The sequence below is a fragment of the Carcharhinus amblyrhynchos genome, chromosome 1, assembly GCF_965287045.1.
Source record: "Carcharhinus amblyrhynchos chromosome 1, sCarAmb.v2.hapA, whole genome shotgun sequence".
Lineage (NCBI taxonomy): Eukaryota > Metazoa > Chordata > Chondrichthyes > Carcharhiniformes > Carcharhinidae > Carcharhinus > Carcharhinus amblyrhynchos.
The window spans coordinates 115,247,590-115,263,726 of NC_137324.1; the positions used below are offsets into that span (position 1 = coordinate 115,247,590).

The following is a 16,137-nucleotide window of genomic DNA, read 5'->3' on the forward strand; positions in this document are numbered from 1 at the left end:
CTGCTTGGCTTTCTTATCAAAGATAGAGAACAAAGTAAGATTTTAACAGATGACTTTCAGTTATGCTGCTTATTTGATATATTGCAATGAAGCAGTCATGTCTTTATTGTATATACTAAATGGAATTTGGTGTGATAAACTACCTCTCTGCAGTGTTCATAAACAAAATTTGTGTGATAACAGACACATGGATGAATGTTATATCGTATGCCATCAACTTCAGTTACCTTGCTTCTTACTGTTTTGGTTATGGTAAAGGCACGGATAGATAGAGAATCTTAGAGAGTGAATTATGAAGGTGCTTTATATTGACTTGATGTACATTAGTAAAGTCCAATTTAAATTTACTCAGGGCTTGTTGAAGCTAGAAATAATTATGATGGGTTATTTGAAATACTAATTTTACTTAAAAATGTATTCCGTTCTCTCATGTACCTGTACAGGTAGGAATGTGCAAATTGATATTTATTGCAAACATGGGACTCTGTATTCCATGGATATACATTAATGGATTTTCTGTGTGTTTATTCTTTTGATTTCTTTTAATGTCCTCACCACTGTTTGCTGCTTCACAAGGCAGTACAACAGGTTGCTATTTCAGGGCCGATTTCAATTACACATATATACATCAAGCATTACAGGAGAACAGTATTAAAATATTACAGTTAAATATTTGACCCACTGGTCAAGTTTGATATTTCAAATTTCTGATTAAATACACTGACAACTAACCACATTTGGATGAGTAACTTGATTTCACAACATTTCACTCGATTATCAGAACTATACATTGAACATTGTAAAGATTTTTCTGTTCCAGAATATTTTGGGTCTTTTTAACAGTACATTCTGAAATGCAAGCCATTAAATTAGCAGGGTAAATATGTGGGTTATGGGAATAAGGTCTGGCTGGGTTTGTGGTCAGTGCAGACTCAATGGGCCAAATGGCAGCCTCCTGCACTGTAGGGGTTCTACAATTCGGGCAGCATGGTGGCACAGCGGTTAGCACTGCTGCCTCACAGCTCCAGGGGCCTGGGTTCAATTCCTGACTTGGGCCATTTTCTGTGTGGAGTCTGCACATTCTCAAGGTGTTTGTGTGGGTTTCCTTTGGCTGCTTCAGTTTTTTCCCACAGTCCAAAGATGTGTGGGCTGGGTTGATTGGACATGCTAAATTAATCCTAGTGCTTCAAGATATGATAGGTTAGAAGGATTAGCAAGGTAACTAAGTGGGGATAGGGTCTGGGTGGATTGGTGTTGGTGCAGACACAATGGGCCGAATGGCCTCCTTCTGCATTGTAGGGATTCTATGATTCTAAAGTTGAAGATTGTGGCATTTTATTTGTATAATTTGGTAGACTACTGAAATAAAATATTTCAGAGAGTGACGAGGTGCTTGATGTGAGTTTAATTTCTAATCGGGGACCAGAAGTAATCACTGAATAGGAACACGCAGCTCAGGAATGAACATAAAAGATATATAGTTGATTTTTGGATTCTAATTGTTGTTACTTGCAGAGAAATATTTGCATATCATGCATTTAGTTAAATGGCATTGGTGATGGCTTACATGGAAGAAAATGAGTGTTAAGGGAAGCTTTATTCATTTGGCTTTATACTGTATACCTTGGATGTACTCTATATTTTGAAGTTTCGTGACTTTTAAAATATTAAAATGGGACTTTAACTTGTATCAAAGTACAATTTGACTTTGATATTTAACCATAACATTGGAGTTCATTTTGACTGGCAGTTAATATTATATGTATAATAGCAGGAATGGTCTGTACATTCATTAGCTCACTGTTGCCTTGTATGCTTTTCCAAAATAAAAGATCTATGTGTGGAGTTGTATCTTGTTGGCAAAGATCAAACAGTTTGGAGTGGAACTTTGATCCAGCCTTCAAGTGACTGAGGGAAACCTTTCTTTACGCACAGTTTATCCAAAGCTCTGATCTGCCTGTTTGATCCAAAAACAAAGTTTAAACTAAAGGAGAAAGTGTTCATCTGGCCATGCTGTGCTCCCTTGAAGTACCGCAAGGCAGCAGCTCCCTTTTTTTCTGTCATTCTGTGCTGTGTTCTGTGCTTTACTGATGATTATCTGCATTGCAGGTGAGCGCCCCTACCAGTGTCCCTACTGTGACAAAGCTTTCAGCAAGAATGACGGATTAAAGATGCATATTAGAACACACACACGGGTAAGAGGAGATCATGTTTCTTACTACTTTCTTCCTTCCAAATAGTGGAAACAACTGCCGCAATTAAGATTACAGGTAAAGTTAATTTTGAACTGAAACAGCACTATTAATTTTCAGAGTTTTAAGGTGAACTACTTCCATTCTCTCTATCTCTCATTGCGAGTTATTTCTATACATAACTCAGCCGTTAATACAGCTTCCCAGCCAAAGTAACTTCTCAATTTTGAAGATCTCGGGCTGAATTATCCCAAAAAATGACTTAAGGCCGCGATTCTCCCAAATCGGGACTAGGTGCCCAGGCCAATGGGAAAGCTGGAATGTTTCCTGCTGGTGCTGGCAGCGTCTGTTAGCATTCACCCACCTGATGAATGCAAATTTATGCATCCTGAGAAACATGCCAGCCAGCCTCTTTTAAAGGGCGCCCCATCTCCACAGTTGAAGACGGACAGAAATATTGTCCCCCACTGACCACAGGAGCACCACCAACCCCTCAGGGAAGCGGGGCATTGTGCCCCCCATGCACAAATAGCAAGCCCCCCCCCGCCCCCCCCCCCCCCCCCACACACACACACACACACACACACACACACACACACACACACACAAGCATGAGGGTGATTCAACCCCCCAACCAGCCCCCCCTTCTCTCCCTCAGACCCCCACTCAGACATCCACTCAGATCCACCTTCAGGCCCAGCCCCTTGGCAGTGCCATGATACACAAGCCCCTGCACCGTGGCAGTGTCATCGTTGCCTGGTGTGCTGGACCCCCAGGAGGGGAGGGGGGGGTGGCAGTGGGCTCAAGAAGGTAAGTCCAGTGCCCATATGCTCTCTGCCACTGCCAGAATGCAGACAGATCTTCCCCCAAAGGTTCTGGAAGGTTCAGGTGGACTTGGGCTGGGGTCGAAGTTTTGATCCTGGCACTGCCCCCTGGGAAGGTGGTCTTGTGGCTGTACTGCCTCTACTAACCCTTGCAGGCCCCTTAACATCACCTGTGGCATGGTGATTTAACACAATTCTGTGACTAACATGTTCATTCAGCCTGTCAACTGTGAAAACTTTGACGTGGCCTGGTCACTTTAATTCCCATGCTCACTAGATAGCTAACAGGCTTTTAAATCACAGCAGTACTCCATTCTGCAGAAGAAATTTCCCTTTTCCCTCTGTCAGATGCTGCAGGTATGAGTGGATCCCCTTGAAGTCCACTGATAGAGAGGAGATGTCAGTTTCATTGGGGGTCTGGGCAGAGGAGATGTGGCTACCTTCTCCACAGCTGTTCGCTCAGTCCCATATTACTCCCACAGCTTTTATTTCGGGTCTCTGAGTCTTCATCCAGCTCTTTGAAATGCCTTCACACCCTTATTTCCCTCCAATTTTAGTTCAACCATTCTATCTTCCATTTCATTGACAGCTTAATGATTTTGTATTCAGGCTCCAGTCAGCTGTATTTATTTACTTTTGACTTCAGGTTTGAGTATGTCTGAAGTAATCCTCCTTCTACCATCCTCCATTGCTCCTAACTGCAATCTAAGCCTGAATGGCAGCTGTGGTTTCTTCAAGTGGGATATTTATTTATGCAATAAACGGCTTCAGCAAGGAAATCAGAATTAATACCTAAACTTTGCAAGTTTAAGAATATAAGGTTCACTGGAACACAGCGCAAATAATATTTACAAAGTTGAGAACCAGTAATATGGCAAGATTTGGATACAACCTATTAGCGTGCTTAATGGCAAGCTATCAGTTTCATATTTCAGTTGTGTTATATTAATAGCTGACTATTAATATCAGTGTGGACGCTCTAATTGGAATACAAAATTTTTTGTAAAAGATACAAGGTGGTGCTGCAAGATTCTAGATAAATATGACTGCCATTCCTCCCTACTGCTCCTGTTCTGGCACTGTTGGCTTACCTTCCAACATCACACATTTTCTACAAATAGTTAGCAGGTGCAGAATTGCTGCCTTCTTCTGCCTGTCAGGATTCCTGAGGCCTGGGAAGCTCAGCCAACATGCAATTAGAGATAGAATGATTGTAAGAATGAAGGGACACAACCTCATTATAATATGTAGAATCACTACAGTGCAGAAAGAGGCCATTTGGCCCATTGGATCTGCACTGACAATAATCCCACCCAGGCCCTATCCCCATAACCCCACACGTTCACTCTCCTAATCCCCCTGACACTAAGGGGCACTTTAGCATAGCCAATCCACCTAACCCACATATCTTTGGAGTATAGGAGGAAACTGGAGCACCCAGAGGAAACCCATGCAGACACAGGGAGAAGTGCAAACTCCACACAGGCACTCACCCAAGGCTGGAATCGAACCCGGGTCCCTGGCGCTGTGGGGCAGCAGCGCTAACCACTGTGCCACGCAAAATGATTTAAACGACTAACAGCAGCACCTCGAGTGGATTGAGTCAGTCATATATTTTTCAGGCAAAAATATACATAGAGTTTACCAATTCAGTATTGGGATGGCCTGCACAGATGTGCAGACTTCACTCATGCTGGTAAATTTGCTGGGTTGTGATTCTAGTTGTTCATGTTGTCCTGATTATATATGTATGTATGTATATATATATATATATATATATATATATATGAGACTTTTTTTTGAATAAGCCACATGAGGGGTTTTTTTTTGTCTGTGTTCATGCTATCAATTGTTTTTGTATGAATAAAATCTCTCAACCTCTTCCCCAGTCCACTTCGTCTGTCCAGGTTAAACATTGTCTGTAAGCAGCCAAGTAACTCACTCCAACTCCCAGGAAAGAAGCATTTGAGCAATCTTCCAGGCAGTAAGGGAAAACATTTCAGTGATAACTTCCGCTATAAGCAGAGGTATTGAATACCTACTAAACAGCACCTCGCTGGAGAGTGGTGAGAGCACAAATGTTGTGGCATGGGGGCTCCAGTCTGCTTTGCCACATGTCACCACTGAATGAAGAATGCAATTTATTTTCCACAGCACACAACAGCAAGTTAACTTGAAAGGACTTGGCAACTATTTTAATGCCACTGTGTGTGTGGAAATTTATCAGAGTTCTTTACTGCCAAAGCCACTCAGTTCAGCAACTACCCCCAGGATTTTTAAAATACAGGGTTTTGCCATTCCGCACAACACCCCACCCCCATCAAGAGCAAAAACATTTGCAGAAGCAATTCTGTAATTAGTGTTGCTGGAAAATCTTTATGGATAAAATTGATTTGATTTTTACGGGTCATGTTTTAAGGGCCTGAATTGGCAGCCTGTTACAGCTGGCTGGGTGGTCGTCGCCACTGGGAGCCCAGGGCCGGGACAAGTGCAGAAATATGGGAACATGTGATGGAGTCAGCCAGATACGAGTTAATCAAATTTTCCTTGCCTCTTCGCCCCATGCATCCCATCACCTCCAAAGCCATCTTGGCAGGTTTGGGAAAATTCAGCCATCTAACACGCATTCTATCTTCATTGCCTTTGCCAGATCTGCTGAGTATTTCCAGCATTTTCTGATGTAATTTTCCTTTCTGATTTCTTCTTGTACCTGCGCATCAGCTTTTAAGGAGTTCCACACCTGAGCACAGAAATCCCTTTGTTGCTGCACAGCTCCTGGTCTCACCATAGCGAAAGTTTGTCTTTCTCAGATTTGAAGTGAATGGCCTCATGTTTTTCCACAGTGAAATTCCACCCTGCCGTAGATTTGCGCACTCAATTAGTCCTTTGTAGCTCACTAGGGAGGCAATGGCCTGGTGGTATTATCACTAGTCTATTAATCCAGAAACTCAGCTAATGTTCTGGGAATTCGGGTCCAGTGTCACCATGGCAGATAGTAGAATTTGAATTCAATAAAAAAAAATCTGGAATTAAAAATCTACGGATGACCATGAAACCATTGTTGATTGTCAGAAAAAGCCATCTGGATTCACTAATGTCTTCAGGAAAGGAAATCTGCCATCCTTACCCAGTTTGGCCTACATGTGACTCCAGATCCACAGCAATGTGATTGACTCTTGACTACCCTCGGGCAACTGGGGATGGGCAATAAATGCTGGCCAGCTAACGATGCCTACGTCCCATGAATGAATTTAAAAAAAACGACATCCCTAATGTCATTTTTCAGCTTGCATATGCCAAAGCTTTAACAAGTTGTAAAGCTAAAGTTTTAAGTCACAAAACTATATTCATACGGACGAGGCCCAGAATGTTTAAGAACATGCAATTGTGGAAGCTTTTCAGTTTGTAATGTAATTGATGCAAAAATGATAACATTCAATGAAACAAAAAATGAAGTGGAGGTCTCGGTCAGGGTAATAAAAAAAACTCTACTTGTTTCTTGTTGTGTTTAAAATTAATGACTTAATTTGCACTGTCTTAAAGTGGTGTAAAAGTAAGAAAACTTGATGCGAAACCAGCACCATTATGATGAACTGGAATGTGCTCAAACATAAAGACAAATAGACAGGCATGAAAGAGCAAAGTTCAGGCAGACAGTAAATGTGTGCACATGTGTGCTTGATTTTCTCACTCTTTTGCAACCCGATTGCATGCTTCTGTGGGTGCACATATACTCGAGATTCCACCCTGTTCCAATATAATGCTGCAGATTTATGGATTAAAGCTTAAGAGAGTGTTAAGTCAAACATAAACAAAGTGCGATTGATTTTGTTTGCATTTGACTGACAGTCCTCGTTTGACTTTGTGAGTGTAGAAGGGTGGAATTTCCACAGGTTTCTGGGAAGTCGTGTTGCTGAGGTATATGAAAGATAATCTTCTGGTTAAAATGTGGGGCGTTTGCCAAACCCCATTAGAGGAGGCAGTTTTTAATCTCAGAAGGAAGAAAATCAACCAGTGTGTTAATATTGTTGAAAGGAAGAAAAGGATTGTATATTTAAACAGTGATTTCATAGAAGGAACAAAGGAGCATAGAATCCCTAGTGTGGAAGGAGACTATTCAGCCCATCAAGCCTGCACTGATAACAGTCTCACCCAGGCCCTATCCTCATAACCTCACATATTTACCCTGCTAATTCCCCTGACACTAAGGGCCAATCAAGCTAACCCACAAATCTTTAGACTTTGGGAGGAAACTGGAGCACCCAGAGGAAACCCATGCGGACATGGGGAGAATGAGCAAACTCCACACAGATAATAACCCAAAGCTGGAATTGAACCCTGGTCCCTGGCACTGTGAGGTAACAATGCGAACCATTGTGCCACCCTAATTTGGGAAGATGCTTTTTAGAATTTCAAGCTTGTATTATGTTGTGCACCCTTGGAATGAAATGGTAGAGTGCCTACTGTAACCACCTAATTATTTTATATAGGTCCAGAGCTTTCATTCACTAGGGGGACATATGACTGATGTACACCAGAAGGTGAGCTGGGGGATCCTCAGAAGTCCCCAGACAAGAACTACACAGCAATTTTCCAGGAGGTTTAAACTTCTGAAGGCTAATTACCCTGCACAGGGAAATATCCAAAACTCTGATTTAAATTGGGGACTTCAGATGGATCTGACTCTCTTCAGATAATAGCTATCCAGGAACAATTAGGGTTAAAATCACTTCTAACATCTGATTAATTATATTACTGACACTCCTGGCCCTATGCCCCTGGCCAACCTGTGCCCCGCCATCTGCTCCCACCACCTCCACCCTCCACCCCAAACCACATTCAGACTACCCTCCCCACCCCCTACTACTCTTCCAACTACACCCCCAACCCCTGTCCCATCTATCCCCCAATCTTCACCCTCTAATTGCCTGACAACCTCCTCTTGACCTCTCAACAGCCCCTGCCAAACCCCTCACTCACCTACATGCTTATCATCTCCCTGGTTTCTCCGAAAGGCTGGGACCTTTAAACTTAACTGCTTTACAGCTAGTGCAGGCAAAAAAATTGTAACATCTGCATTGAAAAATGGTTTCTGTGCAGAAGTTAAAATATGTATTGCTGGATAGAGGTGAGAGAGGATTCTTTATCACATGACAGACTTTTTTCCCTGTACCCTGACCAAGAATGCAGGACAAGTTCTGGAAGAAGTTACTTAGAAGTAGGTACAGACTTCAAGTCTGAGGTGAGTTGTGCTTTATGGAGTGTTAAGAACTTTTAAGAGGAAAAGATGGTTTGGCACAAAAGAGGTAACTGAGCTTCTAGGAAAGAACCTTAACAAAGGAGGAGACATGGAAGTACATATGGGGTTAGGGAAAGGAAGAATGTACATAGATGAAGAGTAAAGCTGCCAAAGAATAAAGATAGTGAGGGAACAATTGGATAAGTCCAAAACTGGTGCAGGGGATAACAATGCACAAGTAATCTGTGCCTGGTTGTTCTTATGAAGGCAGAAGGTAAAGTTTGTGCTGTTTGTTTGTTATAATAGCAGGACGCCTAGCTTGAAACTCTATGTTGCTTAGCTATAAGGTTAACATTTGAATGACACTGGCACCATTTAAATCCTGCCTGCGTGTCTCGAAGGAGTGGTGCTGGCTGCAACAAGTATTGGTCGGGAGGTGAGAATTTTATGGAGCCGATGGGGGTGAAAGTTGGCCTCTTTCAAAGGCCCACTGATACAAGCTAATCAGATAATTAACAGGCCGTCGGTGGGAGCGGTTCTTGAGATCAGGATCCCTGGGTTGGGATGTCCCACCCACTGAACACTGCTAGCCAATCAGAGGCTGGAAGTTCTTTGCCAAGCAGCACCATAGGCGAGGCAATGGCTGCAGAGTGAAATGTACCCAATGAAGTCTCAGGTCAGAGGTTAGTGATGGGGATCAATGTGGCAGGAGAAAGAGTATATGGGCCCTTCGTTCCAGATGCTGGATCCTTCGATCAGCACCAAGTGCCTTTGAACGAGGGACAACCCGCCCACCAGCAACATTGGGATGAGGCACTTAAGTGGCCCTTCTTGTCGCAGACTAAATCAGAGTGGAATTGGAAAGATGATGAGTTCTCACCCAGTACCACCTTGTATGTCCTACCCACCTCCAAACCCACCATGAGAGAGGGCATCAAATACCACCCAGAGCCTCTGAGCATAGCAGCACAAAAAATATTCTCTAAGATTTAGTCTAACTGAAACTGTGGTACAGAAAGTGGACAGGAGAAAGGCCCTCTTGATGGATACGGAGACGATAGTGGGAGCAGTTAGCCATTGCTGTCAATGCAAGAAGTCCAGTTCCAAGGACCTGGATGCAGAACAGGAAGAAATTTAGTTACCTCATTCAAGTGGTCAAGCTTAATGAATGCCTCTTTGAAATGAAACACTTGTTTGACCACACTCTTCATTCACCACACACCCTTCACTCATAGAATCATGGAATCCTACAGTGCAGAAGGAGGCCATTCAGCCCATCGTGTCTGCACCGTCCACAATCTCACCCAGGCCTATCTCCATAACTCAGCTAGTCCCCCTGTCACTAAGGGACAATTTAGCATGGCATGGCCAATCCACCTATCTGGCACATCTTTGGACTCCCACTGAACAAATTTCTCACATCTAGTGTTTATAACTTCACCTCATTCCTATACACTTAGCACTGCTACAAGTATCACACTCGCATACGCAGCCAGCTTATCAACTATGATGTCCACATTACCTAAAGAGATTGCACTCAGCGGCACTTTGCACAACTAGCAGTGAGCGAATTGTCTTATGAGGGAAGGTTAGGCAGACTGGGCTTGTTTCCACTGGAGTTTTGAAGAGTGAGGGGTGACTTAATTGAAGTATCTAAGATATGAATGATCTTGCCGAGGTGGACATGGAAGAGATGTTTTCTTTCGGGGGGGCGAGTCCAGGAACTATCCTTTTAGTCAGAAATAAGGAGAATTTTGTTCATTGACTGCTGTGCGACTCTCTGCCTCAGAAAGCATTGGAGGCAGATCAGTGAATATGTTTAAGACAGAGGTAAATAGGTTCTTATTAGACAAGAGAATCAAGGGTTATCAGGTGATAGATGGGAATGCGGAATTCGAAACACCAAGAAATCAGCCATGGTCTTATTAAATGGCAAAGCAGGCTCAAGGGGCCAAATGGCAGAAGCCACCCAGCATCTGAGTGTTACCATGGCAAGTGCAAGCTCTGGCTCAGCGTAGCTTGTTGTCCTGCAGGCTCAGACTGCTGCCACCCAGGCTACAGGCACCAGTGCTGAAAGATGTTTGCCGGGTCTCAAAGCAGTCCTCGAATGGGGTTGCTGAAGCAAACGAGGCAGCATTTGTGCTCCCAGCCTGCATTCAGCTAGCGCCATTGTAGCTGCCTCTGCCAGTCATTCCAAACTCATTGTCTTACAAAGCCGTCTGCAGATTTCCCCCATTGCAAGTCAGCAGCCTTCCACCAGTCACAGGTGTAGCACGGGCTGTGAGGATCGTGGCTGCCTCTTTCAAGGCCACTGACTAATTGGGTCAATTCATAGTTGTTGCTAGGTGCACATGGGTCCTACAAATATTGTAAGACTTCAATCAGCATTTTTAACATCGCTTCACACCTGAAAATATTGAGCAATGCAGCTGCTTATTTTCAGACGTTTTCAGGAATATTGGTTGGAGCAACAGCAGGAATGGTGCAGGAACAGCTGCATCCCAATTTTTGGAGTCGTGTTCCCAACTGGCCAACTCCCTGATGATTACATAAACTCACCTGGAAGTATCCTTACAAACATCTGTAAACGTGATATTTTGCGAAATACCCTGGATGCTTACAGAATTACTTTCAAATCCTCGTAACAAAATCAGTTGGAAACTAAAGTTCGTGAGGTCAAAGTCTATTAAAAACGTGTAGACAAGTTTAGCAACTAGTTAAACAAAATGTACATTAGTAAATCGCTGGCCATATGCTCATTTTTCCAAATAAGGAGCTGGTGTGAATAAATCACAAGGCATCAGAAAGACTAATACAATCATGATTTTCATCACATTCTGCAGTCCTTGAGTGAAACTCTAAAACCTGGGTCCTGAATTTCCTCATTGTCTCCTGTAACTTATGTTTTTCTTCTACAAGTTGCATGTTGAAGAGTATTTTCACGGTGGGATTCAATTCTATGTTCACATCAGTGCAGGTTACATTTTTACTCGCTCTCAAATGGCAAGGTCCATTCTTAATGACCTTACAGTGACCGCAGGGTTCCTACTCTCCCACTATCATTTCATTTCAGTTGCAGAAACTCCAAAGAAACAGCAAAACCATCAGTTTATGACTTCTTGTGAGATTTCTACCCATCTTCCACTGTGGTTCTGTTGAAGGATTGAGGTGCCTCTGGAAATTCAAATCATTTTATATAGTTCGTGCAAGGGCATCCATTGCCCCCTCTCTCACTAGATTAACAATGCATCACATTGGCATAAAATTGTACAAGCCCCATAATAGGATAAGAATTGAACACTAAAACTGAACGTGATTTGGCAAGGCTATGGGCTGAATTATATAGTTATCAGCGGGTAAGGGACAAAGAAGAGGAAGTGCACAAGTCCCACCCTCACTGTTTAGCACAGTGAACCATGTGTTGAGCAACTAGTTAAATGCTGACCCATTAGTGCAGGGAAGGGGGCTCTGTACCCAATCAAATGTATAGGGTAGGACATTCAGCAGAACAGGATTAGGCTGTGAACTGAACGTTAGTTACAGCCAGCCACTTAAAGGCATGCTGGTGACGGGCTAGTGCCAGTTTCATGCAATATTGATGTTTAGTGTTAGCATTCTTTGAAGAAAGCAGCTTTTCTAGTGGACACTGAAGCAATGGGGCAGTAGCAACTGAGAGTTTTGTCCATTGTGTCGGCAATGTCTCATTCAGGACCCTTTCCATCCAGGAAATAATATCTGAGTACCCTTGTCCCATCCCCATTCTAAATAAGAATTATTGAAGGAAATTCTACTGTTTAAATCTCTTTGTGCCTGCACAGGGGCTGGAAAAACCCCCCAACTATTTCCAGAACTTTCTGCTTTGAATCCTCACCGCCTCTTGTAGCTGCCAGATTAAATAGGGTGATGACTTCCTGCTGTTCCTCAGATGCATCAAAGGTTTGTTGTCAGAGGACGTGATGTATTCCATTAAATAATCACCGCCAACGCCTTGCCTCTGTGGAGTGCCAGGTTGTGTGGGGCACAGCAGAACAGGACAATTGGTGAGACACGAGCTGGAGAATATTGCAGAGCATCACCTGCATGGTCCAAGCTTCAAAATCACAACCAGTGATCTTTTGGCCAAGGTTTAAATCCTGCAGGACAATAAGAACAATGTCCTTAGATAACAAGGACACCAATCCCATTGGCTGAAATGGGATTGAGGCCTGCATTGTAAAGCCAATGCACCGCTCAGGGTGGCATAGCAGCACACTGGTTAACACAGCTGCCTCAAAGCAGCTGTGCCTCAGGTTCAATTCCAGTCTTGGGTGACTGTGTGGAGTTTGCACATTCTCCCCATGTTTATGTGGGCTTCTCTGGGTACTCCATTTTCCTCCCATAGAATTGGCCATGCTAAATTGTTCCTTAAGTGTCTCAAAGTGTGTAGGTTAGGGGATTAGCAGAATAAATATGTAGTGTTAGTGGGGATGGGCCTTGAATGGGATGTTCTGTTGGCGTGTTGGTGCAAATGGGCTGAATGGCCTCCTTCTGCACTGTGGAGATTCTAAGATTATTAATGGCTAGTGAGCAGGTTCAACATCCAATTAAACATAACGGGTGGACTTTTGAAGATGGAGGCCAATCAGAGGTCTTTCAGCTTGAAAGCAGCAACAGAATGCAGTATGAGGGCAAGTTGCTTCATGGACTACGGAAGGGTCTGTTGACCTTGGATGGGATTTCCCGGTTTCTGGACGAGCGAATCTGGAAAATCCCACCCGTAGTTACAAGACTGTTTGACTTAGAAGCATAGAATCCCTGCAGTGCAGAAGGAGGCCGTTCGGCCCATTGAGCCTACACCGACAACAATCCCGCCCAGCCCATAACCCATGTATTTACTGTGCTAATCCCTCTAACCTATACATCTTGGGATACCAGGGGGCAATTTAGCAATCAACCTAACCTGCACATCTTTGGACTCTGGAAGGAAACTGGAGCACCCAGAGGAAACCCACGCAGTTACTGGGAGAATGTGCAAACTCCACACAGTCACCCGAGGCCGGAATTAAACCTGATTCTCTAGCACTGTGAGGCAGCAGTGCTAACCGCTGTGCTACCACGCCATCCCAAATGTTTGCTCTAGTGAGGCTTGAACTTATGCTGTGCTCCATAACCTGCTGGCTCTACTGCTAAATACCACGTGCTAACCGATTGCACCACTGGAGCACCTACTGACTTCTTCAAAAACGTCCGTTCCACAGATGCTGCCTGACATGCTGCGTTTTTTTTCAGCACTTTCTGGTTTTATTTCAGATCTCCAGCATTCACAGTATTTTATTTTAGTTACACGTTTCGGTCTTTACTGTGCATTTTTATATGTCGGTGTAGTTTTATCTTAGTTTAGGAGATGCAGAACATAAATGCATTGTATTTGAAATATCTTGGGTAGTATTTTAACCTCAGCTTTGTTGTCCTTACATCAGCACAAGGGAAATCTCCAGGATATGCTAAAGGCGATCAATTTGTATGTACTGAAGACAAATCAGCCTTTTCCAGAATTTGAATGGGAGGAAAATACATTTGTATGGCAATACCTTTAACCAGAGAAGGGAGACCAGTACCAGGAACCAGTGGTGTGTGGTTTATGAAAGAAACAATTAAAACGAAATGTAATTACCTTTTACTGGCATTTTGTTTTAAATCTTTCAAAACTATGCACATGCTGCTATGAAATCTGACCCCCATTAACTTTGCCAGCTGTGTTCTGTGTGAAGTGGTCACTTTTCTCAGCAAGGGTTGTTATGTTCATGTTGTAGCCATTTCTGAGAGCAACACTAAAGCATCGCTGCCATTTATGAGCTCCCACTTCCTGCAACGCTCAGAATATTAACTGTTAAAACAAAAACACGATACATGATAGCAGTCCGCGTGTCAGTGGTTGCTGGCAATTTACGTTGCTTTTCTGAAGACAAAAGATGGCTTTTTGACCTTGGAATTAATGTATCCTGATTTCTGTGTTTTTTTTAAAAAAAGAGAAAAGTAACTATTGCCACGGGAGAGAGAAAAAAATCAGGCATTGTATTTTGACGACACATGGTCTGGGTCTTCTGTTGGCACAGCTGGGGAGTTTAACAAGCCTGTTTGTGACCCAGGAGAAGAGGATTACCTACCTGCCACACTAATCAGGGCTATTACATGACACCTACAGGGGGTTGCTAGTCCAAACAAATGTTCTTTTTGGCCTCTGCAAGACTTTATTTTCTTTTAACTACTGATCTTTCTAATCTCAGTAAGAGCTTAATTTTTGCCACACTGTGAAGGTTAGTTTTTGCGCCATGAGATGCATCCTCTGATAAGTTGTGTCCGCCTGGAATTGTTGCAGTACTGGCTTCCCGATGAGATTGGGCGCAGGAAAATTCTTATTCAGCTAACTGTACAATTAGGGGAAGCAAATAGGATGAGAATTTGGGCTGTGACAATTTCAATATGCCCAAAAAGGGGCCTTGTGTGAAAGTAATGTTTCACTGGCACCATGCTACCAAAGAAACAACATAGCAAACTATTACTAAGCTGCCAGATTCAATAAACATGCACCATCAGACCACCAGGCTTTAGATTCCTTCTCTCCCCTCTGCTCGAGTTTTTATTCTTGTCTTCTTCCCTCACAGACACATTGATTTACCAGAGATCAACCAATTATTTTTTAAAAGCTTTACCTTGCATCACAGACGCCAGCCACTAGATACAAAATGTGTGAACTTGATGCCTTGAATAATATTTTGTTAAGGCACAGCAACTGCTAACTTGAATGACTCACATTCAGGTCTCAATAAATCAACCTGAAGTAGCCTTTTTTGTCCATTTTACATTATGATTTTGAGGGATAATGTCCCAGAAAAAAAGATGGCTCATTTGATGTTGTGATTTTTTTTCATGCTCTCTATACCTTTTTATTGTTCATCCATTTTTTTAACCTTGTCAACAAATGTGTACATGAAAATAGAATGAGGCAGAATTTCCATTCCTAATTCTGCTTGAAGTATCTAATTTGGATAAAGGGAAGTACCAGGGTAGAACTTTTCTATGAAGGACTTTTCAGTTATAGAAACATAAAAAATAGAAACTAGAAGCAGGAGTAGGCCATTTACCTGATGAAGGAACAGCGCTCCAAAAGCTTGTGATTCCAGATAAACCTGTTGGTCTTTAACCCGGTATTGTGAGACATCTTACTGTAACTTCTTGAAATCAGACAACGTTTTGGTCTCAACTACTCTATGTGGTAGTGAATTCCACACATTCATCACCCTCTGTGTGAAGAAATTTCTCCTAACCCCAGTTCTAAAAGATTTACCCCTTATCCTCAAACTATGACCCCCAGTTCTGGATTCCCCCACTATTGGGAACATTCTTTCTGAAACTACCCTGCCTAACCCTGTTAGAATTTCATATGTTTTTATGGGATTCCCTCTCACTCCAGTGAATATCCTAAATTCATGTTGTTTAAGGGCACATCCGACGAATAAGCACTTACTCAAAATTGTTGAGAGGAGCCATTTACCATAAGCACTTTTCAGGAGAAAATTGGATAAAGCAATAACATTGGAGAGGAAGTTGAAGAAAAGAAAAAGCAAAGCATATGAGGTGGCATCATGGTACAGTAGATTAATGTAAAATTACACAGCTATTGAGTTTATTAATGGGCCGTTATGTGACTGGCTGTGTGCTTAACACATTGTGTAATACAATATTTTGGATTAACAATTAAGTTTCTGACACTAGATTGAAAGAAAAAGTGATGGACATTCCACCCTTCCAGGAAACAAAATATCTCAAAAGGGTTCTTCTCTGCCCCCGGCCACATTGGCGGGCATCTGAGAATAGGTTACTTCCCAGTGGAAGAGATGGT

The 16,137-nt window shown here is 42.8% G+C and overlaps 1 protein-coding gene across 3 annotated transcripts in view; it reads left to right on the top strand.

Moving 5' to 3' along the window:
* The window catches only part of prdm5 (PR domain containing 5), a 274,967-nt gene that overhangs the window by 232,371 nt on the left and 26,459 nt on the right, over positions 1–16,137 (top strand). For all 3 annotated transcript variants that reach the window (XM_080199169.1, XM_080199189.1, XM_080199178.1), the window contains one exon: positions 2,110–2,195. In XM_080199169.1, the coding sequence (XP_080055295.1) occupies positions 2,110–2,195 (86 nt within the window). The remainder of the gene's footprint in view (positions 1–2,109; positions 2,196–16,137) is intronic.